We start from the raw sequence: 26771 nt of genomic DNA on the forward strand, positions 1-26771 counted from the left end.
GTCAGGAGCCCGCCTGAAGAGAGGAATGGCGTTTCATTTTCTAAGTTGTTGTTGAAGTCAGGAGCCCGCCTGAAGAGTGGAATGACGTTTTATTTTCTAAGTTGTTGTTGAAGTCAGGAGCCCGCCTGAAGAGAGGAATGACGTTTTATTTTTAAGTTGTTGTTGAAGTCAGGAGCCCGCCTGAAGAGAGGAATGTCATTTTATTTTCAAGTCTTGAAGTTGGGAGCCCGCCCATATAACAGAGGAATACATTTCAGTCTTTACGTTTCAAGTTTTGAAGTCAGGAGATCGCCCATATAATAGAAGAATACATTGAAGTTTGAAGTCAGGAGAGCGAAGGGTTACAACAAAGATCCCTAGTATAAATTAAAGTTCAGAAGTCGGAAGGAAGGCAACACTAGTCAGAAGAAGGCAGTTCAAGCTTCGAAGGAAAAATAATTCGAAGCTCACAAGAAGGAAATAAGCAGTTTAAATTCGACAATCAAGATGAGACTACGAGTCCAGACAGAAAGAAAGAAACATCAGAGGAAACACCAGACAGCAAGACATCAAAGGAAGAGCAAGACTGAAGATCTAGATAAGATTTTATAATTCAGACTATACTTTAGTCTAGCTTCTTGTTTTCTTTTTAGCATGGTGTAATAAGGAGGCCAGTAAGTAGCAGCAGCAGCAGCACCAGTAAAACCACAGCTCCATGGTAGTCCCAGCTACCAAAACTTCCCGAACTACATTGACCTGATTCCCTTTTAGCCAGGGATATATAGGAAACCTTTGAAGCAGAGGTTCGGTCAAATCTTTCAAAAAAAGCTTCACACGGAGTAGCCGAACGGGAAAAAATCGCTCGTATCCGCTCACTTTATCTTCGCACGGAAACTCTTCATGTTTCCGGACAAAGAGGGGCAGCTGTGAGCACGTGATTTTTGCCCTACGAGAACTACTCCCAAAAATTCAAAATAAAATGGTTTTGTATTGTTTGTGATTTATTTGTATTTTGTCTGTGCATGTTTATTTATACTTTAATTAAGAAAAATACAAAAATATGTGTTACATGTGCATTTAGGATTTAATTTTACAATTAGGAATTAATTAAACAATATTTGGATTTGCGAGAATGAAAATCACAAAAATATGTACTTTGCATTTTTTGGCGTTTAATGTCAAATTGTGTGGTTTTATTTTAATTGGTATTTAATTGTGTGTGATGATTGTTATCAGGAATTAATTGGTATTTTTAATTTGGTTTATAATTTAAGTTAGGATTTTAGTTTTGAAAAATAAATTAAAAAAGGGAAATAAAAGAAAAGAGGAAAAATGAAAAAAGAAGGAAAAGAAATCGACCAGGCCTAAAAAACCAGCCCAATTCGACACCCCTGTACCCGGTCCAGTTGATCTGGCAAAACGACCGCTCAAACGGCATCGTTTCTGTCACGCTCAATCTTTACCGTTGATCTCACTTGATCAAAGGTCCAGATCACCCCTCCCTTAACCCGTTCCTGACCCGTTCTCTAAACCTGGTTTAACTCGACCCCATCACTAAACCAAACGACACCGTATTTGGTAAGCTCCCTGATCCTAGCCGTTGATCTTAATTGATCTAACGACCAGGACTAAATCTCCCAGATAGTATATATTACTAAGTCCTACCTAGCCCCCCAAACCAAACCCCACCCTCCCTCGTCTCTAATAGCTCAGAGACGAGCTCGTCTCTCACCGCCTAACTCCGCCGCCCTCCGCCCGCCGGAAATCGCCCACGGCGGCAGACGGTGGCCAAACAACCCCAGCTTCACACCATAGAACCCCCTCACCCTCCTCTTTCCGAATCCCCACTCCATCGCCTTCGAATAATCCCCGAGTTCTTCGAATCTTAGATCGAAGAACTGACCCCTAACCCTAGTTCACCCAAACACCTCCAGCTTCACACCACAGCTCTGCCCTGACTTCTTCTCTCCAAATCCACCCTCCCCTTCCTTCGAATCTAGTCCCAGTCACTCAAATATCGATTTTGAGCCAAGAATCCTAGCGCCGCCACAAGATCCCCGGGTGGCGGCGCCAAACCTAAGCCGTCCCAAACCTACACCCATTGGCCACTAGACCCCCCTCGTCCCAAATCCCATGTTAGTCTTGCTCAAATCAAGATGGAACTGGACGAATCCTAAATCGACTGAATGAGCCCCAGAAGAACAACACCTAGGAATCGATCCAAAAGAAAATTGAGTCGTGGCCGATCTTAGTCATGTGTTCTTAGTCGAGAACACTCGATTAAGGTCCGTTTCGGCTTCAAACCTCAAGTCGAAATTTCGATTGGAACGGATTGGATTTTAGCCTGTAGTGTTACAACCCATATCCACATGTGTTAGTTCATGCCATATATTAGTTAACATAAATCCAAGTAGGAATTATCTTTGAGATGATAAGAAGTCAATCCTATTGGTCTTAAGTGATACAAGAGTGTATAAGGGTGATTAACAAGTATTAGAAGTTAAATGAATCAAGGATGTTGTAACTCGTATTTTCAGGTAAATCTAGCGGTGCTTAATACACTCAAGAAGTCATGTATTAAGGTATTTTAATCATATAATATCCGTATCATAAGTCTTGAAGTCAAACGAGTTATGAAACAAAAGTCGACAAAAGTTGTCAAACTTAGGTTCATAATTTTACTTAAACATTAGGTCAAATGTTTCTAATCTTTTCTCCTAATTTACAAAGAATTACGTGATGATATACCAACCAAATTAAATATCTATGAGTCTAGTTTCCAACGCATTAAACCTTTCATCGATACGATCTTGGATTAGAGAGATATTCGTATTTTTGCGAGACTGCGCCAAGCACCTCTCTATGGGGACCACTAAGGCGGTTTAAGATATTTGGACCTATATAGGATGCCTCAAACCCGTTTTAAGTCATTTCTTCTCACTATTTTCAGAACCTATAACCCTAGGAACATCCTCTCAAGGTTCTCTCAAGATTCAAGACCCAAAAAAGGGCAAACAACACAAATCAAGTGTCGGGAATTCTGTGGCGCTAGTAAGTCTCTTGTTCTTCTTGTTGTAGCTCATTTTTTTGTCGTTCCAGCTCGTGTGGGAGGTTGTTTTAAAGTATTTGTGTTTTGTAAATACTCCCTCATGTTCTTAATATCAATCCTAGGTGATTTCAAGCCTTCTAAAGTGATTCTAGTGCCGAAAAATACTAATTGATCGCTAGTTTTGCGTTTTTGTTGTTGTGGCAGCATTGGAGGGATATTTCATGGAAATTTAAGGTCAAATTGGGGTTTTTATTTCTGTATAAAGGTAAGTAACCTCTTACTCTATATGTATTTAAGATTATCCAAGTTGCGGCTAAGCCATTGAAGCTAGAACTTGTGAAATATATATCGAAAGGCTTGGTAGTAATGTTATTGTTTTGTGGACTGTTTTGTGTTGCTGTTGGGCTGCGTATTTTACTACTATTTTGTGGAGTTTTGGAGGATGAAGGGTGTGTATAAATACCATATATATGTAGGGTTGTGGGATGATAGTTATTCGTAACATTTCTGGGTTGTTTGACACGACTACGGTGGTCGTCGTATGTATGATGTAATAAGGTTGTGCGTGGACTGTTTTGGGAGGCTCAATATGTTTATTATTGATGTTGTTTGGGCTGTTTTGTGATGGTTTGGAATGGTGTGAAGTCATATATATAGGGGAGGTGCTGTCCGTTTCATCGTAAAATAGGTTGTGGTCGATACATAATAGTTATGACGCTTAAATGATAACGATAGTATCGCTTCTCTTTTTGTAGACTAAGGAGTTTTGACAATTGCATAGCTTGAGATTGGAGCACTATATACAAGGTATGTGAGGATATCCCTTTCCTTCTTTTGCACGACTCGATTGTACATAATGTAATGAACGAGCTTCCAAGATACTCTACTCTTAGAAGCTAGCAGTACTTACATTGTTTTCCCTTTTATGGAACGATTGATGTTAATGTTGCTTCTCTTATTCATATGTTATCAATGTTATTGGTACTTCCTGATTCTTATAAGGTTCATAGTGAAGAGTTAGTCCTAATAACGTGTACAGAGGATACCGACCTTACGTCACTCCGAAAGGTTTAGAATGTGATTCCATGAGTCGAGCATGCATTATATATATGTATCTATTTTACTCTATCGAGCCACGCTATAGTTGGCCGGGTACGACACCTATTGTGCAACCACTGATCAGTTGGGTTTTACCGAGCTCCCACGTGGCCGGGTACGATTCTACCGAGCCTTATGATGGCCGGGTACATTTTTTACCGAGCCTATTATGGCCGGGTACGATATGATGATGATGATGCCCACAGAGGTGAATGTTTTAAAGGTTTATGTATTTATACATATGTATCATGCATTTCATGTCAGTAGCCCTCAGAGGTACTAAGATGTTACAGGTTGTATATTCTCTATCCTTGCTTACATTACTGATCGTATTTATGGTTCCCTGCCTTACATACTCAGTACTTTATTCGTACTGACATCCTTTTATTTGTGGACGCTGCATGTCGTGCTACTGGTCCTGATAGACAGGCAGGTGCAGCTCCCCCACCACAGTAGGTTGTCCAGTTCACCAGTGATTGGCGAGATCCCTTCTCCGGACTTGCCTTGGTCTTGGTATGCATTTTTGTTATAGGCCCTATTCTGGCTATGTTGCAGCACTTATGTTCCTTTAGAGGCTCATAGACAAGTGTCGACTCATGTATAGTTTGGTATGCCTTGTCGGCTGGTTTTTGTTGTATAGTCTTTCATGGTAGCGTGGTAGCTCATACCTTATATGTAGTTTCTTGATTGTCTGGTCATCCCCTGCTATGTATGTTCATGCCGTCATATTTTATTGCTGGTTGTCCATGATCCAGGTCTACCATTTATATTGATCTCGTCATCCCTAAAAGATAATAATGAAGGTTAGATGAAATGTACGTTGGTGCTCGGCAAGTATGGTCGGGTGCTAGTCATGGCCCTCTAGTTTGGGTCGTGACAAACTTGGTATCAGAGCAAGTCTGTCCTAGGGGTTGTCTATGAGCCGTGTCTAGTATAGTCTTGATTATGGATATGTAGCGCGCCACATTTATAATCAGGAGGCTACATGACATCTAGGGTTGTTACCTTCTTCCTGAATCTAGATCGTGCGTAGAGTAGAGTCGTAAGTGTTTGTCTCTAATATTCACCTTGGAGTGCGCCAGTCCTATTCGTGCGGAAGGAAGATAGGTCGTTACGGATGTGTATCGACTATCGACAGTTGAATAAGTTTACTATAAAGAACAAGTATCCACTTCCAAGAATTGTTGACCTATTTGACCAACTCCAGGGTGCCAAGTATTTCTCCAAGATTGATTTACGTTCAGGGTATCATCAGGTGAGGGTTAGGGAGAAGGATATTCCAAAGACGGCCTTCCGGACAAGATATGGGCACTTTGAGTTCTTGGTGATGTCGTTCGGGCTAACAAATGCCCCAGCAGCTTTTATGGATCTCATGAATACTATATTTAGGCCCTATCTTGATGTGTTCGTGATTGTATTCATTGATGACATTCTAGTGTATTCTCGTTCGGAGGCGAAACATGCGGGCCACTTGCGGATAGTATTACAGACGCTTCAGGATTGTAAGTTATATGCTAAGCTCTCCAAATGTGAATTCTGGCTGAACTCAGTAGCATTCCTTGGCCATGTGATATCTGATGAGGGTATTAGTGTCGACACTCAGAAGATCGTTGCAGTAAAGAATTGGCCAAGACCTACAACACCATCAGAAGTCCGCAGCTTCCTGGGGCTAGCAGGATATTATAGGCGGTTTGTAGAAGGGTTTTCCTCTATATCATCACCATTGACTAAGTTAACACAGAAAGCTACCAAATTCCAGTGGTCTGACACTTGTGAACGTAGTTTTCAGGAGCTAAAAAATCAATTGACATCCGCACCAGTGCTCACTCTCCCCGAAGGAATAGAAGGTTATGTGGTATATTGTGATGCCTCAGGTATAGGTTTGGGGTGCGTATTGATGCTGCATGGGAAGGTGATTGCTTATGCATCAAGACAATTGAAGAAGCATGAAAAGAATTATCCAACCCATGATTTGGAATTGGCTGCAGTAATATATGCTTTGAAGATATGGCGGCACTACTTATACGACATTCGTGTTGACATCTACAGAGATCACAAGAGTTTACAATACATCTTCAAGCAGAAAGAGTTGAATTTGAGGCTGCGTAGGTGGATTGAATTATTGAAAGACTACGACGTCGAGATATTGTATCATCTTGGTAAAGCCAATGTTGTGGCAGACGCTCTCAGCCATAAATCAATGGGAAGCTTAGTACATATTGAGGCAGCTAGATGGGGGTTGACTAAAGAGCTTCATCAGCTAGCCAATATGAGAATCAGATTGTTAGGCTCTGATGATGGAGGTGTTATTGTACAGAATACATCAGAATCATCTTTAGTAGCCGAGGTAAAAGCACGACAATATGAAGATCCTATCTTAGTACGATTAAGAGAAAGCATTCAACAGTGTAAAAGTATGGCTTTTGAGATCGGAAAAGATAGGGCACTGAGATACTAGAGCCGATTGTGTGTGCCTAATGTGGTAGGGTTGCGAGAGAAGATTATGAATGAGATGCATCAATCCCGATATTCCATCCATCCCGGCTCGACAAAGATGTATCATGATGTCAAGGAGCAGTATTGGTGGGATAACATGAAGAAGTCTATTGCAGAATTTGTAGCCCAGTGTCCCAATTGTCAACAAGTAAAGATAGAACATCAGAAACCCGGTGGATTGCTTCAGAATATAGAGATTCCGACCTGGAAATGGGAGGTGATTAATATGGACTTCATTATTGGATTACCTCGCTCTTATCATAAGTTTGACTCCATCTGGGTGATAGTTGATCAACTTACAAAATGTGCCCATTTTCTGCCAGTTAAGACAACTTACACAACTGAAGATTATGCGAAGTTGTATATCAAGGAGATTGTTAGGCTTCATGGTGTGCCAGTATCTATTATATCCGACCGAGGAGCTCAATTTACAGCTAACTTTTGGAGGTCTTTTCAGAAGGGTTTAGGTACACAAGTGAATCTCAGCACTGCATTTCATCCGCAGACTGACGGACAGGCTGAATGTACCATTCAAACATTGGAAGATATGCTACGAGCATGTGTTCTAGATTTTAAGGGGAATTGGGATGACCATCTTCCACTCATAGAATTTGCCTACAATAATAGCTACCATTCCAGTATTAAAATGGCCCCATACGAGGTACTATATGGGAGGAAATGTAGATCACCAGTTGGATGGTTCGAAGTCGGTAAAACAGAATTATATGGGCCAGATTTGATTCACCAAGCCATTGAGAAGGTGAAAGTGATACATGAGCGATTGAGGACAGCACAAAGCAGGCAAAAATCTTATTCTGATGTCTGACGTCGTGATCTAGAGTTTGAGGTTGGTGATTGGGTTTTCCTGAGGATCTCACCAATGTAGGGTATTATGCATTTTGGGAAGAAAGGTAAGCTGAGTCCAAGGTATATCGGGCCATATAAAATTCTTCGACGGATTGGACATGTTGCTTATGAGTTAGAATTGCCATCCGAATTGGAATTTGTCCACCCGGTATTCCATGTATCTATGTTGAGGAAATGTATTGGAGACCCTTCTCGAGTCGTCCCTATCAAAGATGTACAAGTTATAGAGGGCCTATCATATGAAGAAATGCCAGTGGCGATATTAGATCGACAAGTCCGCAAGCTGAGAACAAAATATGTAGCTTCCGTCAAAGTATTGTGGAGGAACAAAAATATGGAAGAAATTACATGGGAAGCAGAAGAGGAGATGAAGTCTAAATACCTTTACCTATTCCAGAATGAAGATAACAAGGATGCTGGTGGAAGACAGGATACATTGGAAGGTGAAACGGCTCTATGAGGTAAGCAATATTTGAGAATACTCCTCCTTAATACAAAATGGTGATATGTAGATAATGTAAATATGGATAATGCTTTGTGTAGCCTTGTGAATCCATATGTTGGGCTTAATGGCTTGCAAGTTTTTCTAGTGACCATTTTATAGGGGAAAATTGATCGGAAATTTCCATTGGAATCCACGATGATTTAAACTCCCCATGAACCATTACATTCGAGGACGAATGTTCCTAGGAGGGGGGGGGGGTGTTACAACCCATATCCACATGTGTTAGTTCATGCCATATATTAGTTAACATAAATCCAAGAAGTAATTATCTTTGAGATGATAAGAAGTCAATCCTATTGGTCTTAAGTGATACAAGAGTGTATAAGGGTGATTAACAAGTATTAGAAGTTAAATGAATCAAGGATGTTGTAACTCATATTTTCAGGTAAATCTAGTGGTGCTTAATACACTCAAGAGGTCATGTATTAAGGTATTTTAATCATATAATATCCGTAGCATAAGTCTTGAAGTCAAACGAGTTATGAAACAAAAGTCGACAAAAGTTGTCAAACTTAGGTTCATAATTTTACTTAAACATTAGGTCAAATGTTTCTAATATTTTCTCCTAATTTTTAAAGAATTACGGGATGATCTACCAACAAAATTAAAGATATATGAGTCTAGTTTCCAACGCATTAAACCTTTCATCGATACGATCTCGGATTAGAGAGATATTCGTATTTTTGCGAGACTGCGCCAAGCACCTCTCTATGGGGACCACTAAGGCGGTTTAAGATATTTGGACCTAAATAGGATGCATCCAACCCATTTTAAGTCATTTAGTATCACTATTTTCAGACCTTAGAACCCTAGGAACATCCTCTCAAGGTTCTCTCAAGATTCAAAACCCAAAAAAAGGGCAAACAACACAAATCAAGTGTCGGGAATTCCGTGGCGCTAGTAAGTCTCTTGTTCTTCTTGTTGTTGCTCATTTTTGTGTCGTTCCAGCTCGTGTGGGAGGTTGTTTTAAAGGGTTTATGTTCTGTAAATACTCCCTCATGTTATTAATATCAATCCTAGGTGATTTCAAGCCTTCTAAAGTGATTCTAGTGCCGAAAAACACTAATTGATCGCTAGTTTTGCTTTTGTTGTTGTTATGGAAGAATTGGAGGGATATTTCATGGAAATTTAAGGTAAAATTGGAGTTTTTCTTTCTGTATAAAGGTAAGTAACCTCTTACTCTATATGTATTTAAGATTATCCAAGTTGCGGCTAAGCCATTGAAGCTAGAACTTGTGAAATATATATCGAAAGGCTTGGTAGTAATGTTATTGTTTTGTGGACTGTTTTGTGTTGCTGTTGGGCTGCATATTTTACTACTGTTTTGTGGAGTTTTGGAGGAGGAAGGGTGTGGAGAAACACCATATATATATGTAGGGTTGTGGGATGATAGTTATTCGTAACATTTCTGGGTTGTTTGACACGACTACGGTGGTCATTGTATGTATGATGTAATAAGGTTGTGCGTGGACTGTTTTGGGAGGATCAATATGTTTATTATTGATGTTGTTTGGGCTTTTTGGTGATTGTTTGGAATGGTGTGAAGTCATATATATAGGGGATGTGCTGTCCGTTTCATCGTAAAATAGGTTGTGGTCGATACATAATAGTTATGATGCTTAAATGATAACGATAGTATCACTTCTCTTATTGTAGACTAAGGAGTTTTGACAATTGCATAGTTTGAGATTGGGGCAGTATATACAAGGTATGTGAGGCTATCCCTTTCCTTCTTTTGCACGACTCCGATTGTACATAATGTAATGAACGAGCTTCCAAGATACTCTACTCTTAGAAGCTAGCAGTACTTACATTGTTTTCCTTCTTATGGAACGATTGATGTTAATGTTGCTTCTCTTATTCTTATGTTATCAATGTTGTTGGTACTTCCTGATTCTTATAAGGTTCATAGTGAAGAGTTAGTCCTAATAACGTGTACAGAGGATACCGACCTTACATCACTCCGAAAGGTTTAGAATGTGATTCCATGAGTCGAGCATGCATTATATATATGTATCTATTTTACTCTACCGAGCCACGCTATAGTTGGCCGGGTACGACACCTATTGTGCAACCACTGATCAGTTGGGTTTTACCGAGCTCCACGTGGTCGGGTACGATTCTACCGAGCCTTATGATGGCCGGGTACATTTTTTACCGAGCCTATTATGGCCGGGTATGATATGATGATGATGATGCCCACAGAGGTGAATGTTTTAAAGGTTTATGTATTTATACATATGTATCATGCATTTCATGTCAGTAGCCCTTAGAGGTACTAAGATGTTACAGGTTGTATATTCTCTATCCTTGCTTACATTACTGATCGTATTTATGGTTCCCTGCCTTACATACTCAGTACTTTATTCATACTGACGTCCTTTTATTTGTGGACGCTGCATATCGTGCTACAGGTCCTGATAGACAGGCAGGTGCAGCTTCCCCACCACAGTAGGCTGTCCAGTTCAGCGGTGATTGGCGAGATCCCTTCTCCGGACTTGCCTTGGTCTTGGTATGCATTTTTGTTATAGACATTATGGGTATGTCGGAGCCCTGTTCCGGCTATGTTGCAGCACTTATGTTCCTTTAGAGTCTCATAAACAAGTGTCGACTCATGTATAGTTTGGTATGCCTTGTCGGCTGGTTTATGTTGTATAGTCTTTCATGGTAGCGTGGTAGCTCATACCTTATATGTAGTTTCTTGATTGTCTAGTCATCCCCTGCTATGTATGTTCATGCCATCATATTTTATTGTGGTTGTCCATGATCCAGGTCTACCATTTATATTGATCTCGTCAGCCCTAAAAGATAATAATGAAGGTTAGATGAAATGTACGTTGGTGCTCGGCAAGTATGGTCGGGTGCTAGTCATGGCCCTCCAATTTGGGTCGTGATATGTAGTTTCTGAGGTATTCCTTCTCTTTTCTCTTATTTTTCTTGTTGTTGATATTTTGTTTTATCTGATTAAGTTCCATTTTAGTTCATCACTTCTGTCAATTAATTCTCCTCCTCTTTGGAACCTTTTTCTGGTCATGTTTTTCTTATTTTGGTCGATTGGCATATGTTGAATCAATTAAATGGTCTCGTCGATTGGTCCGTTCATGTCTATAGTTAATTTGTTCTCTTCAAGTTATTGGATGTTGTTTTATCTTCTGACCTTTGTATTCTCAGCCTCAGGGCTCATAGCTAGTATACTTGTTGTTCCAACATTTTGTTCGAGGTTAATTTAGAGTTATATTTGTTCCCAATATAGATAGCTTATTCTCATGCATCTGTGTGAATCAATTTTTGACCTTAATAGTCCAGTCTGAATATTGTCCTGAATCATTGAATCCCCATCTTGGTTGAAATATTGTTGGATTTGATTTGAGTTCAATTGATGATTGAGTTTAGTGATTCGAATCTACTTGTTTGTTCTGTTAAGTTTGTTCTGATATGAATCTGACCTTGTTAAATTGTCCTAATGTTGTTGATTGGGAGTTAGTTTCATGTATCTAATTAGTCAATTGATAGGAGATTGGTTATAGTTGATGAGGTACAGGGGATTGGACTAGGACAGTAAATCACAGTAATTTCAGAGGTAGTTTTGGGGTTTAAAAGTTTGGCAAAATGGTCTTGCTAAATGGGCTGTCAGTAAAGCACTCAATTAACATTAAATTAATGCATTTGTTTAAGTGCTAATGGGGAACAAAATATAATGGTAGGGTAAGGCTTAAAAGGGATTGATTAAAATATGTTGTCCATGCCTGTTTGAACATTAAATAAGGAAAAGACAAGGGATAATGGGGAAAAACATACTGTAGTGGAATTAAAAAGAAGATCATGGGCAGAATTAGTTGAAGAGTTCTACCGGAGTGATCTTGAGAGCTGGCAAAGTCAGTGTTTGGGTATAAGTGGGGGGATTTTGGACAGAGTTAGGGATCTTTTTTTTAGTCTGGGTCTTGGTTTTTCTTTTGGGCAGACCTTAGAGGAAAAGGGCAATCTAAGGAGGGAGAGTAAAAGATTGAAAAAAGGGGAATCTGAAAAGAGAGAGAAAAAGAGTTCAAAGTTTGAATACAAAAACAGGTTTTGAGACAGCTTGAGATGAGTTTGGGTGTAGTGTTGCAGTAGTGTGTTTTTCCGATTTCATTTCTGAGGTCGTTTGAGCTGTTTATGTTTGAGTGTTCTGGTTTTAACTGGTTTCAAATTCGCCTGGGTTTGCTGCATATGTTACTGGGCTATTTGTGGATTGCTGTTTGTATTGCTGCTCGTATTACTGCTGTACTGCTGCTGACTCCCTCTTTATTCTTCTGTTTGCTCCAATCCAGATACTCCCCTTGATCTCGTATGAACTGTAAAGGATCAATGTAGGTCTGATTTGGAGATTAAATAATAAAGTGCTGTTTGAGTTGAACTCTGAATTTTTCTTGTTCTGTTTTGGTTTAAAGGTGTAAAATAGTTACGTTTACTTGAAACTTTGTAGCGTTTGTATAATTGGACTGTTCAAACTAGAATTGTCTGTATGTTGCTTCATTAGTTTAATCCTAGTGTATTCTGATTTCCTATAAACAATCAGTATTTTTAGAACTTATATTGACTGGAATTACTCATCTCACACTCTACATCAGAGTATTTGTGAGATATGAGTGTTGCTGAAGAGCTGCAATTCAATTAATGAATTCACAGTTCGACGAAGATTTTAAGCCATTGTTTTACGTATTCAGGTATCACTGGTGAATCCCAAATCGAGATCCAAAAGTTACCTAACGTGTAGGTCATTTAAATTGAAGATAAAAGTCACCAGTTATGCAGATTCAAATAACCTTGAGTTCAGTTTCAACAAATTTGCTTTTGTTTCATCAAACAATCAATGTGTGTTGCTTAGCCATAACAGATTTGAATTGAAGTGCCTACCAGAATGAATTTGTTTTACTCATTTTAACTGTGTGACAGATTCAGTATGTTTGGTTAACCATGTATGAATCAGTGAATATGCATGTGATGATTCAAAGTTAGCATTTGGAAATTAGCATGAATTCAGAAATGATTATGTGTTCACCAATAATTGAGCCCGTTGTGAGTTAAAATCAGTAGGCTGAGATTCAAATAAAATCAGTACGGGATCTAGGCTCATTTAGGAGCCTAAACGTGACGGCCTCTGTTTGAACAAGATCTGGGCCTGAATCCGCTTAAGGCCCAGCGTCAGAAAGCCCCTCCCCTCTTGTAAGGTTAAACAATTCTCCTTCTTTTGGGCTGATTTTGAAGCCCAATCTGCTGAAGATACTAGATTGTTTATTAAAGCTTTTTTGATTTAACATTGTGATGTAATACTTTCAATGATGGTTTATTAACAATGCTAATTAATTAGGGCCCTTTTAGAGATAATACTTAATAGAAAAATCATAGTTCTTTTAGGTTGGCTTTAAAATAAATGAGGTGCACCGCGCCAAACCAATATCATACATTGCATGGCCTCCTTAATTATAGTAAAAATATTTTAGACCTCGGGACGTACCATTTAGCGAATCTCATGACCTCCCCCAAAGTTAATAATACGCTAGTTGCTTTAGGCCCGACATTTAATAATATTACCTTCTTAAACTCGGGTGCGCATTTATGTGACCCAAATCCAAATCTCAACAATGTTAAAATATGTCAAAGACCACGGGTGCATTTATGTGACGTGGTTCAAGACGTGTTTTAATAACATTGCAATCTTCCTAAAAATGAATAAAAGCGGTTAAGGTTAAAAAGGCACATAGGTTTGAACATGTACTAAAAATCAGATAATTAAGCCAAATATAACAGTTGAGCGACCGTGCTAGAACCACGGAACTCGGGAATGCCTAACACCTTCTCTCGGGTTAACATAATTCCTTACTCAGATTTCTGGTTCGCGGACTGTTAACAGAGTCATATTTTCCTCGGTTCGGGATTCAACCGGTGACTTGGGACACCATTAATCTCTCAAGTGGCGACTCTGAATAAATAATAATAAATCCCATTCCGATTGTCCTTTAAGTGGAAAAACTCCCTATATACGCCCTTGCGGGTGTAAGTGAAAAGGAGGTATGACAAGTATTAACCTCCTAATATGGCAGCAAATTAAATCCCAATTGGTGACTCATGATTCATTAAGATTAGATGGCATATCAAGAAGAATTTGTTGGCCAAGTCATCATATAAAGTGGGGCCTACAACACATAATCTTAAGAGATTTTTCTACATTATTAAGTGAGTAACATTGTCTTGCTAAGTAATGTTTTGGATTCTCTAACAGGATTTCATAGGAATCCTTTACAAAGCTTTAAGCAAGATCCTATTTTTCAATAGTAACATGAGTTACTTCATCAAGTTCATAGAAGACTACAAAGTAATGGATGGAATTCAAGGATTTATATGATTCCTTACAATTCTTAGCAACGTGGGAATTGCGATTCTAAGGGAGTACGGTGCAATCTTTCTCAAGAATATCATATGAATTTTTCCCTACTCCGATCTTGCCGTTACGTGTTTTGTCGCAAAAGACATGTGCTAGAGGAATTGTCAAGAGAATCGGTATAGGTATGTTCAGGCTATCCCTTCTTTCCTTTTAGCATGATCCATACGATACAAACTAAACGAGCAAATGCACAACTTCCATAAATGACTCTATTCATCTATTCATAGAACTATTAGAGATGCTATGATCTTGAATTCCCATATGTCTTATTGTTATATCATCTGTTCATGGGTCTCAAAAAATACGTAAGTTGATAAAGTTTACTTCATGATATTATTCAAAGGCGTAATGGTCTTATGACATTCCGATAGATTTTATTGACGTACTTATCAAGCATTATATTCATTTATACATGTACATTGACCCATGACCAGATGACGTTATATACGCATATATATATATATATATATATATATATGTATATGTGATATGGGAAAAGGTTACGGTGTTATATACGCACCACCACCTGATCAACAGATATACGTTGATGATTTTACCCACAGTGGTCGAGATGATATGATGGGATGCCCTCAAAGGCTTGATGATGTTATGAACAAATATACCTATGCACGACATGATATTTATACGCGTATGCATGGCATTAAACATATTAATGATTCACAAAGTTATTCAGACTTACATGTCGAGTTTTTTACTCCATGTTCCTCTCATGTCTATTATTTACTATTTTCATTCCTTACATACTTGGTACATTATTTGTACTGACGTTCCTTTTGTTTGGGGACACTGTGTTTCATGCCCGCAGGTCCCTATAGAGAGGTCGAAAGTCCTCCATGTAGGCGATCAACTCAGCAGAAGATGTTGGTGCGCTCTATTTACTCTGGAGTTGCTTGTTGGGTCAGTACGATTTAGACGTGTATTGTTTGGTATGGTGGGGCCCTGTCCCAACCTTTATGATAAGTATGTACTCTTAGAGGGTGTTAGACAGATGACATGTATATGGATACTTGTATGGCCTTCTCGGCCTATGTTTTGAGTATATAAAGGATCATGCCGGCCTTATAGGCCCGTACATCATATGTATAAGTCGGTATATCAAGCTGAGTATTTCCTTATGTTTTATTCTACTTATCTCACGGCAGCCTTTTCATCTCATTAACCTATAAGCGTATGATAAGAAAATATACATTATGTTGGTACTCGGTTGAGTAAGGTACCGGTTGCCTGTCGCGGCCCATCGATTTGGGTCGTGACAATTGCACCAGGTGAATTGTGAACCTGAGAAGCCCGGGTCAATAAGATCACAATCCAGATAAACTGTATCATAGGCATGCTTTTAGACATTCTGTGAAGGTTACCACCCTGTTTTTCACTTGGATCAATAATACAATTAAAGTCACATACAATATACCAATGCAGCTTATAATTTTGAGAGATATCCCTTGCACCACACTTTGCATAAATTGAATTAACAAGGATGTTTGTTCCCATCCAGTCAATGATACAAGTAACATGTCAATTAGATTCCTCTACCATATTACAGTTCAAATCATTATTCTAGAAGATCCAAATTTGACTATTGATATTGGCATAAGCATTACCATAGCCCAACATAGCCCTGAACTTATCAAGATGATCGGCTTTGTGAAAAGGTTCACTAATAGCAATAAAAAGAAAGATTTTGGAGTCGGATAATTGCTTAAGTCTATCAAAAGCACCACTAGAGCTGATGCTTCTAATATTCCAATATAAAGACTTAACCATCATAAATCAGTTGGAGAGGTTTTGCTCCTGTGGTGTAACCACAACTTGTTGATAAGTGAGTCTTCCACCTCTTGCTCTTGGGTTGTTTCTACCCTTTTTAGCATTATTCCTGCCTCTTCCTCTACCTCTAGGAGATAGGTGATTCCTTTCAATAATTTTATCAATTTCAGAACTTATATTTACCTCCACTAAAGCATTGGAGTTTAAAGTTTCAATTTGTTGAGTAGCATGATAATCATTAGTATGGTTAATAGGTTGGGCCTCATTCTGAAAGCTTTCACTATCAACACTTTCGAACTCATCAGATTCTTCGGTGCTTATTTCATCCTCATAGTCACCAACTCTGCGCTATCCTCTTCCCCATCATCCTCAAAAGATGATTTTGCCATGTGAATATTGTTGGAAATGTACATGTCTTCACTCTCTTTATCCTCTTCCAAGATAGTACCGCTGATAAGTTTAAGATACACGTTATGAACATCTCCTGGATCAATTATGTGATTATTTTTGTTGTTGTTGGATTCTATGCCATTTCTGCTATTGGCATCCTCCTCAGTGTGTTTGGTGGTGTCCTTATCACTGGTAGTATTCCTCTGGAATGAGTGTTTACTGTTTTGATCATTATCGAGGGGAGTAATATTGTCTTCCTTATTGATAGACTTCTGCTCTGAGGGTTTGCGTATTGTATCTGCTCTTTTGCTGCTAGGTTCGCCTTTCTCCATGATTATGTTGTGGAGTTGGATTTCATTGCTATTAATGTTTTGGTTCTTTTTTTTCAACTCTGAACCTCTCCTTCTATTGATGTTTTGTCCAATCTTCTGGTTGTTGATGTGATTGGATTATTCATCCATTTTGTTTTTACCTTTGCCTAAAACTTCTTCCATCATGGGAGTCTTCTGCATCTCGACTGGTTCGTTGATAACAATGTCAGTTCTTACCTTACCTATCTGATCTTGGTTTGCTTCTTGATGGTTCTTTAGTTGAATTTTAGTCAATCTCAGATCTTCATGGTTGTACCCATTGGGATTGTTGGGCATTTCCATTTGGATGTTGTTATAAAATCTCACTTTAGCAAACCTTCTTCTTAGAAACTGTTTGAAATTCATCATCCTTTGGCTTATCTCTTTTTGCTCCTTCTCCCTATTGAGTTGAGCTTCCTTCTGTGCTTTAATCCTATCATCTCTGATCTTATTTATGTATTAGCTCTCACAGTGACCTTGCATTTTGCAACACACACAATAGCTTGGAACCTTTTCATATTCAATATCAAGCCACTTTCCATCATCAGATTCATAAAGTCTTTTATAACCTAGCCATATTTGATCAAGTCTAGGCTTTAGGAGGTCAATTTCAACTTTAACCTTCACAACATTACCTCTAGACTTAGAGTAGGTTGCTAGGTCCGGAGCCACAACCACACCTACATCCTGAACAAGTCTAGAAACAATATTTCATTTAAACAGGTACCAGGGAAGTTTGTGAATTAGGATCCACACAGGGGACAATGGATGTTTCCTCCTCAAGTTTAAAATCCGGAGTCCACTTGAGAATTTTCATAGGGGCATCGCCAATGTCAATATAATCCTTAGCAAAGACGTGATTGTAATCAGCTTCATTAGCGAAGTCAAGGTAAACATGCTTAGGGTCGAAGTATGCTATCTTAACAGAAGCAGAGAGTTGGAATTGCCTAATAAAAGTCTTCCTAATTTCCCGAATGGATAGTTTACCTCGGTAGAACTTACCAATGATAGTGAACCTGCACTCTTTTGCTAAGTTAACGAAATAATCCTCCGCCTTGAAGAAAACCGCCGGTTTACCAAGGTGCGTGCCATGTTGAATCTCAACCATGGTGCCATTGTCAGGCGATTGGAGATTGGCTTGGACAGTGGCGGCAAAGGTTGGTTTAGACACCAAATGCTTGCTTTTGATGTAATTACTCCCTTGAGCCAACTCATTTTGTTGTTTAAGGGAGATAGGGTCGGGTATTTGTTTGCCATTTTATGGTTGCATGCACTGTTGGTCACTTCTATTTAGGTCGTTTGTGTGTAGGTTTCTGGGTTGGGGTTGATCGAAATTAGTCGAAATTTTTGATAAAAAGTGCGATTAAGAAGCTGGGTGTGTTTTTGGGTGTTGTTATCAGAGGCATTGGGTGTTTGGTTGGAATCAGATAACTTATGTTGGTTTTTTTCGTTTGGTGTTGGGTCTGTAGTGGTGTTTCCGATGGTGGTTCCGGTGATGGCAGTAAGATTCTTAGCTGTTAGGCTTGCCGTTCGTTTGTAGCTTTAGGGGGGGTTAGGTAGCTGAGTTGTCGATGTCTTCTTTGTTTGGTCGGGTGTGTCTGGTGGACGGGTGAGGTCTGCAGTGTTGTTTGACATCTAGAGAGAAGGGATAGAAATTTTTAGAGAGAGAGGAATTTTTTCAATGTTCAATAATTTTGTTTTTGAATTAATTCGTTGAAAGTTTTAAATTCTAGTCACGTAAAACAATTGCTAGATGTTCAAAGCCAAACATCCATACCTCATAGGCCAGACAATAATCTAGGATCAATACAGAGTTGGGAGAAGAAATCATTTATTCTCACTTGCATATAAAACACAATTGCCGTTAAAAGAATTACAAAACAAAGTCAATCTTTCATCCTACTCCTTAGGCCATGGCATGCAAAGGCCAGTCAGTTACAAAAAATAAATGTCAAAGCGAACACACCCAAAACACGTAAAGAGAAATAACGTTAAGACAAGAAATAAAAGTGCAAAAGTTTGAGACGTGACAGTTAATTCTGCAATTTAAAACCAAGAAATCAACACTGTGGGAGATCAGATGGAGGAGGAAGGAGTTTCTGATTGGGAAGCTTTCCATCTAAAACAAGCCATGCCATCTTCAATCCCCAACTTGTATGAACTTCCAGGTGACAATGCATGAACCAAACACCTACATTCAAATATATAAATATCTTGAGTCTTAACTAAGACATATTATAACTTTATCAAAATTTTATCAAATGAAAATTTAGTATAAAATATCACTTGTGATTTAATCTACCAACCTGGATTATCTGCTAAAAATCGAATAGCGACCCATCCACCAGATGGCACACCTACAGTGTTCCTCTCAACAGGGTCAATGAGATTGAAGTTAGCAGGATCCTTATTAGGGTCAAAGTTACCAAAACCTTGGCCAACAACATAGAAATTAAAGCCATGAAGATGAAGTGGATGGCTTTCAGCACCAAGAATACTTGTATCTTGCATGATTAACTCAACACTTGTATTAAAAGGAAGTACCAAAACTTTAGTACCATTATTAACCCTTGTGTTATTTGGAGGAGTCCCGGTATAGTTGAACCAATGCAAAGGATTAATAGGAAAATAAGGGCTATAAACACCGTTTGATTGTCCAATGAAATGAGATTGAAGCAGTGCAGTTGTAGGTTGTATAAACGATACGTTATTAATCGATGCTGCAAATTTGGTTGTATTAGTAGGACCTTGACAAATTTGATTTTTGTCACAAGGAGTTGTACCAAGGCCTACTGTGAAAAAGAAATGTTTGTCAACATTTTGTGGGACTTTAGCAGGAAATTGAGAATTTGCTAAACTGTGGAGTTTCTTACTAAAATTGGTGGCAAATGAAGTGTCATTTAAAGGTGGTAAAGTAGGCTTAAACAAAGGAAGTTTCTTGATTGATTTGGTTGAATGAGAAATTGGGGTTTCATATTCAAGAATTCCAGCAACAGTGGAGTTGTCAAAAGTGCCTTGGCCAGTAACATAAGGTCTAGCAGTCATGAGAAAAGTGGCGCTAGGGTATTCAGATTTGGTTTTCAAAAGGACATTTGTTGTCTGTCCTGGTGTTATAAGTATTGTATTCGTATCAAAAGGTTTAACGTATACTGCATCAGCGTCGACTACTGTGAGTGTATGATTTGCAATGCTGAAGAAAAGCTCATCGTTTAGTGCAGCATTGATCATACGAAGAAGATATGTTTTTCCTGGCTTAACCTTTAGCTTGAATGTATCTGCCACAAATTAAACCATTCATAGAGCATAAGTCAGAATAATGGAAAAATAATAGTACTAAAAAGTTCGACTACTATACATTGATACATATCATGTTACTAAAAAGTCAATTACAAATAACTTTCTATAACAAGCATGGATTGATCGATAACCTACAAAATATGGTGAATGACCTGTTACAACCCGCAAAAACTGCAATAATATAATTGTTGATATATGAACGAAAAAAATAAGACATTAAAGTACCTTTTGTGGAGCAATTGTACAAGAGCCCTGGAAGGCCATTGATGGTGTAAGCATCAGAGACATTTGGACCTCCACCAGTTTGTAGAGCTTGGCTAATGATGGCTTCAGGATCAGCATTGAACCATTCTCCTGAGCACAGAGAAATTAATTTTCGTAACTAATATTGGGAATAATTATAGATGGAGAAATTTGGATCATAAAAATTAATTTGATATGTTCTATGAGCATGTTTAATTGAGTACCTAAAATGATTGGAACTTCCTTGAATGGTTTGAGAAAAGGGTAGGATTCATTTTTCTTAGGAAGGATAATTAGAGGGCCATAAAGAGTAGATCTTAGCCATGAAATATGGGCATGCCACCACAAAGTCCCTCTTTGACCAATAATTGTGTAATTGTATACATAACTTTGGCCTGTTTGAATGGGGCATTGTGTTATATATGCAGGACCATCTGCCCATCCACTACGAAGCTGTCTCACTCCATGCCTGTTCAGAGGGGCAAAGAAAATTAAAGAAATTAATCCTAGAATATCCAAAAAAATATACTAAGAATTGAAAGAGAAAGATATCATAGCTGTTTGAGGTTTTTTTTTTTTTGTTTTAAATGAAATTGCAGATACTGTAGAAAATGCTACACTTCTATCGGTTCTATATATTATATATAGTGTAAAAGAGCTTTTATACTACTAAAAGATTAGGTCACATAAAAGATAATTATAGGTAATTGTCCTTAACAAGTGAGATCCGTGACTTGAAAAATAAGACAGGTAACCTGTTGCTACAGTCCTATAGTGTAAATTAAATTTAATCCATGTAGTAAGGAGGCGAATGTAGTAGAATCTAATTAAGGCCCAAGGATTATACCAATGAATAGAAATGTTGTTAGGAACATGGTTATTGACTTTTATAAGGAGACGATCACCCTCCCTTGTCACAATACGAGGCCCTGGGAATTTTCCATTGACCGTCACTATGCTTTTAGTGTGGCACAATCTAGTGACATTTTGCATTGTAATCTACATTAAAGATTCAAAAAATTAAAGAAAAAAATGTTAGCAAGAGTAACAAAAAATTAAGTATGCACATTATTTGCTGTAAGATAAGTAGAATGAACTTTTGATATCATACATTGAACTCATAGTGTCTGGTGATGGCTTGTGCAGGCTGAGGCATGAGACATAGTGCCAGAAAAGCAATAATGAATATTGCCATAGGAACTAATGATGGAAAAGTACTAGAAAAACCCATAATTTTTTATGTCTGATCTCTTCCTTGAAATAAATTGAATGGTGAAGATCGGCTTTAGATATTGTAGTAAACTTGGATGAAACATAGCTCTAAAATTGATGTATATATAGAGAAATATTGATGAGGTGCTTGGTCGATTAGGTTATGAAAATAGTATAGTTTAAAGAAGAGAAATCAGGAAGAAGAGTTCAGAATTTGCACAAATATTTTTTCTAAAATTGACCAACTGTAGTTGTAAAACAACTTTAGAGTGATGTCAAAGACAATCTAGCTCTATTTTAATTATATATATATTTTGCTGAGGTTCAAAAACTTTCCTTCGTCGTGATGTTAAGCTTGCATGATATTGACAAATCCTTCATATATGCGATAGCTACTGGCTACTGCATGTGTGCATGGGTTTGTTCTTTCTTTTGTACTGTTTTAGTTTTCTCTTTGTGAAAGTAGACATCTACGGTTTTAGTGATAAAAAGGTTAAAATTGCATTGTTTTTCACCCTTCTCTAATCTCTTGCAAAGAATAATTAGAGAAAAGTAATAGTAAAATCAGGGTAGAGCTATAGAGTTAGCTATGAGATCACGTAAATCCAATATTTTTTGCCGATCCATGTAAATGTTATTGAGAAATGCACTAAAAATTTATGAGTCTTTGATTGAAATTAAAACCCTATTATATTATTATATATTAACGTGTTATTGTAAGAATATAAACTTTAAATTTTGAATCCGTTTTCGATATGCCCTTCTTCTTTAATAAAGCCGAGCCCAACTATTTACATATGCTTTTTTATCAAGTTAAATCATGGGTTGCAATCCTTTTTGACTTACCCAACATATAGACTAGTTCATTGCTAAACTAGGCACGTGGTTAAGTTAACTAAACGTATATTTAATAAAATTTAATCTTGTCTATTCCATGGCAATTAAATAATGTTATAGAAATGTGCGTATTTTCACTCCGAGAGTAAACTTTTAAGCAAAACGTTATCTAATATTTGTAAATCATGAAGGGGCAAGAAGTTGACAGTACATTGTCTGTTTTCCAAAAGAAAAGGAGTTAGTATTAATTATTAAAGTGGAATGACTAAAATTTGATTTAAATTAAAAAAAAGGAAAAAAGAAAAAAGAGAAACAAAGAGATTGGTGTATAGTAAGACACGTTAGGGATAATATAAATGAAGTGAAGAAGCTGAAGTAGGTGAGAAAGGGGTTTTCATTCTTTTGATATATATCTCAAAATCCTTAGTAGTTAAATAGAGAAGAAGATTGGGTGCTGTAGGACCAATTTGGCGTGTTAAGCAATTTTATTGCAAGCAATGACAGACCAGCTTTTGCTTCATGCCAATCCAAAGTCTGACTAGTCACTGGTCAAACTACACCAACATTCTATAGGCAAGATATTGACAATAAGTGTAAATTTACTTTATAACTATGGCAGCAAGGGAGAACTTAATTGGATGTTATGTAGGAAGGAAGACCACATATTGTTGGGATTGAAATAATTAGGCGTTATGCAAAAGCTAATAACGTAAATCTTGAGAAGAAGAAATAAGACGATAAAAAAATTTATACTAAAAAAAACATTATACGATATTATGATTTAGGTCAATTGACCTTCTTACTAATATAAAAGAAAACAAGACTCTTTTAACGAGTACATTGTGGATACATGTGAAAGGGGATTTTCAATATATTTATAGAAGTGCAAAACTTGTATTCCAAAAGCAAGCACAAAAGTATTCTACAAGAAAACAAACCCTGAAAAGGCAAAGACTTAATTCCTAGGAACATTTATTACTCTTTTGCAAAAGAGTTTAAAACATCAAACAGGAAACTGGGAAATGACTAGTACTTAGACTTATTCTTGCATATTTTAATATGCACCCAAAATAAGCTTTTGGGAACAAGTAATCAGCACAGTTTTATTTATGCTCCTTCAGCAAGTCAAAGTTCATGACGTCAGGACCAATATCAGAAAATTCATCTGGCATCTTTTCCCAATTTAGGCTTGGCTCCCAATCTGCCTCTTTGAGTATCTTCAAGATTTTCTTGACCAAAATGTCACTTCCTTCCTTTGCTAAATGCATCCCATCCCTACAAAAATAAATAAATATATAAAATAAAATTATTAGAAGCCCACCATTTATTCATGAATTCTTATAAACTTTCCCTCTTTCCTTGGTTCAAAAAGAATTATGATAATATTGTTTCAACTTATGTAGCGTAATTCGCTTGAGCATACAGTTTAAAAGGAGAAAGACTTTAAGAACTTATGGTCTTACAAATATGTAGCAGAATTCAACTTACCAGAAGACCGTAGTCAACCAATCAGGACGTTCCTGAAGCGCTGACCAAAAGTCTATAACCTTCACGCCTAATTCTTGACCTAATTTAACACCAGCTTCTGAGTATATGTGACAAGTCTCATTATCTCTACCTCGATTATCGCTGAATTCCAAAAAATAAAGAGAAATGAATAGTTTCAAACCATTGTTAACAGATTTACATGAGAATTAAACAAGAGGTTATCTTTCAATATCAAGGTTAATTACCCATAATGTTGGATAAGTTGTTCCTCGTTCACCGGAGGAGCGCTTAGCATAATTAGACGAGTCTTTTCTGAGAGGCTCTGTGACATATGTGATATATGTGACAAGTCTATGTTAGAATATCAAATAAAGTGTAGGAGTAATAGCTAAAAAAAGGTTTCAAATAATGATAACAGGTAAATCCGCGCTCAATATTTATGAATGTCATTCTTCAAAGTTTACCTTGATATGAAGTATAATCTTCCTCATGTTTTCAATATATTCTTCAAGAGGGACATGACTGCTGTTAGGAAAATCAGGATGGCAAGAATCATTCCCACCAAAATAAAGTATGACAAGATCAGGCTGAATTTCCGCATCCTACATCGGAATTAAGCAAATAATAAATTAAATTTCCAGATCAATGAACTTTATTTTCTTTTGATAGAAAAAAATAAACTTCATAAATAAATTGTGGAACATCGACTGGTGTAAACTCTTGGGTTTATATTTGGGTAAAATTCACAACGTAACATTGTTGGTTTATATTTTTGCAAGAAAAAGGTCCAACATAAATCATTGAAAAGGAAGGATACATGCAATATTCCATGAAGCATATTTAGGTACCTTTGGGAACACTTTCTCGTAAATATTAAGAGCCATCTTTGAGTTCCAACCAGCATATCCACGCAATGTTATATCGGCCTGTTCCAATTATAGAATAAAAAAATTAGTTTAAAGTTGAAATGGTACTCAAAAGGCAATAGTAGAAGAAAATTAAAGGGATGACAATGGGGCGATGCGGGTACGGTGTAGGTTTCAACTTATGCGAGTGCGGGCGGGGGTGGATGGACGCGGGGTGGGTTGAATTTTTTTTACAAAAATGAGCGCGGTTGCGGGTGTTAGGATAATTTTATCTTTCCTAGAATCTGATTATAAAATTCTTCTGCTAAGCATGCAATTTTGATCAATCTTCCTTATTAATTCCTTTAGGCTTTATCATATTATATCCGGTGTTTATTCCGTCATCTTAAATTGGTATATTACAAAAAATTTGCTATATTTAGTTTGCATTATCAAATTAGTTATGCATTTAGATCATCATTATTACTATAAGACCAATTAACGTTATTGAATTCATATTTGTCCAGAAACTAATCCTAAGAAGATTAAAAAATGATCAGTAGACATAGTACCAAAACGTTTTACTCCTTCAATTTTTTGGGTTTGCTTTCTTTCTAATAATGCTTTTGATTCTTGATTTTAAAAGTCCTAAAATAAAAAAAAACAACTAGCTCTATTAGTACAAGTTAACAAAAAAATGTTTGGGAAAAAAATACTCATTAAAATTAATAAGTAAAAAAAAGAGAAAATTTTGTCCTATGTGGTGCGGGACGGTGCGGGATAAAAACATAAAATTTTGTTATGCGAGGCGTGGCGGGTTGAAGCCTTTGCAGGTTGAGGCAGAACCTAACCCGCAATCGCCCCGCCCCATTGCCATCTCCATCAAGAAATACCTTGCGAGAGTAGAGGGTATTGAGGGTTGCACCCCAACCTTGAAAGTAGTAGCTGATCTGAACTATTGATGACCCAAATAGGACAAACGATGGACGAATTGGTCCTACCATTTTTTTCCCCTTAAATTTTTTTATGTCTTTTCTCTTAACAAATTTTCCCTTTTGATGCCAGAAACAGTTTCACGTACTGTAGTATTTATAATGGCAGATGCCTACATGTAACAAGATTTTTTCCTCCACGTGCATACAAATATCATAATATGCCATGCACGTTTTATATTCGTTCACCTTTATTCTTTGTTCGTTCATCTTTATTTATTCCTTCACCTTTATTCCTAGTACTAACTATATTCTAAAAATTCTAATCTTCTCCACACAGCTAGCCATATTATGATTTCTGATTATTTACACTCTCTACTTACTATATTATCACACACATCAAGAGCAATGGACTTGTGACGACTGATTTTGTCGCACTTTACGTGGGAAATCTTTGAATATATTGCGATTATTTTTCCCAATATTATGGAACCATAGATGTCGATCATGGGGGAAAAAGTTGTCTACTTTTTCACGGACAATTTGGAAACCCCCCCCCCCCTAGGGGCGGGGTGTCGAGGAACTTGTAGCTTTTTAAACAACCAGCATATAAAAAACGTGAGTTGAAAAACTGTTGTTGTTTGAGTTTAAACAAAAAGAACACGGCAATTGCATTTGTCAACGCCTCAAACTCGTGATAATTAATGTATAATAAAGAAATTCATTATCAAAGCCAAATTATGTGTGATGTATATCCTTACATCGGCAGCGCCAGAATTGAAAGTATACGAGTTTTGAAATATTTACTATTAAACATATAGCTCGTTCTAGTTATTAATCATAATTAAATTTTTATGTATATTTAGGTTTCCTAAGACAAACACATGGCTTAATAAAAGTTACTAGATTCGTCTGAATCCGTACTTAATACTATAACTCTACGCCCTTGCTTACACATGCATATTATAAGCTATGGC

At 37.4% G+C, this 26771-nt stretch overlaps 2 protein-coding genes across 2 annotated transcripts; both read right to left on the minus strand.

Annotated features, from left to right (window-relative positions):
- Positions 1-18754: 18754 nt before the first annotated feature.
- On the minus strand, positions 18755-21842 carry LOC107785104 (laccase-17-like). The gene is made up of 6 exons (XM_016606329.2): positions 21592-21842; positions 21328-21479; positions 20705-20949; positions 20463-20591; positions 19247-20215; positions 18755-19131 (listed from the first exon to the last, which is right to left on the minus strand). The coding sequence occupies exons 1-6, from the start codon at positions 21709-21711 to the stop codon at positions 19001-19003; spliced, it is 1746 nt and encodes a 581-aa protein (XP_016461815.1). The 5' UTR covers positions 21712-21842; the 3' UTR covers positions 18755-19000.
- Positions 21843-23376: 1534 nt separating this feature from the next.
- Positions 23377-25919, minus strand: LOC107785105 (GDSL esterase/lipase WDL1-like). Its single transcript, XM_016606330.2, has 6 exons — positions 25756-25919; positions 24866-24943; positions 24482-24619; positions 24263-24339; positions 24018-24158; positions 23377-23804 (listed from the first exon to the last, which is right to left on the minus strand). Exons 1-6 carry the CDS (start codon positions 25864-25866, stop codon positions 23633-23635), a joined length of 717 nt encoding a protein of 238 aa, XP_016461816.1. The 5' UTR covers positions 25867-25919; the 3' UTR covers positions 23377-23632.
- Between the last annotated feature and the right edge of the window lie 852 nt (positions 25920-26771).

Source organism: Nicotiana tabacum, chromosome 5 (assembly GCF_000715075.1).
Source record: "Nicotiana tabacum cultivar K326 chromosome 5, ASM71507v2, whole genome shotgun sequence".
NCBI classification, from domain to species: Eukaryota; Viridiplantae; Streptophyta; class Magnoliopsida; order Solanales; family Solanaceae; genus Nicotiana; species Nicotiana tabacum.

Excerpts from the sequence above, each read along its gene's own strand:
- LOC107785104 (XM_016606329.2), bottom strand. The coding sequence starts at position 21,711 with ATGGGTTTTTCTAGTACTTTTCCATCATTAGTTCCTATGGCAATATTC. Across the intron at positions 20,592-20,704 it reads GGAAGTTCCAATCATTTTAG|GAGAATGGTTCAATGCTGAT; the intron begins GTACTCAATTAA and ends CTCTGTGCTCAG. Across the intron at positions 20,216-20,462 it reads GTACAATTGCTCCACAAAAG|ATACATTCAAGCTAAAGGTT; the intron begins GTACTTTAATGT and ends AATTTGTGGCAG.
- LOC107785105 (XM_016606330.2), bottom strand. The coding sequence starts at position 25,866 with ATGGTAGGACCAATTCGTCCATCGTTTGTCCTATTTGGGTCATCAATA. Across the intron at positions 24,944-25,755 it reads ATACCCTCTACTCTCGCAAG|GCCGATATAACATTGCGTGG; the intron begins GTATTTCTTGAT and ends TAATTGGAACAG. Across the intron at positions 24,620-24,865 it reads ACGAGAAAGTGTTCCCAAAG|GATGCGGAAATTCAGCCTGA; the intron begins GTACCTAAATAT and ends ATTCCGATGTAG.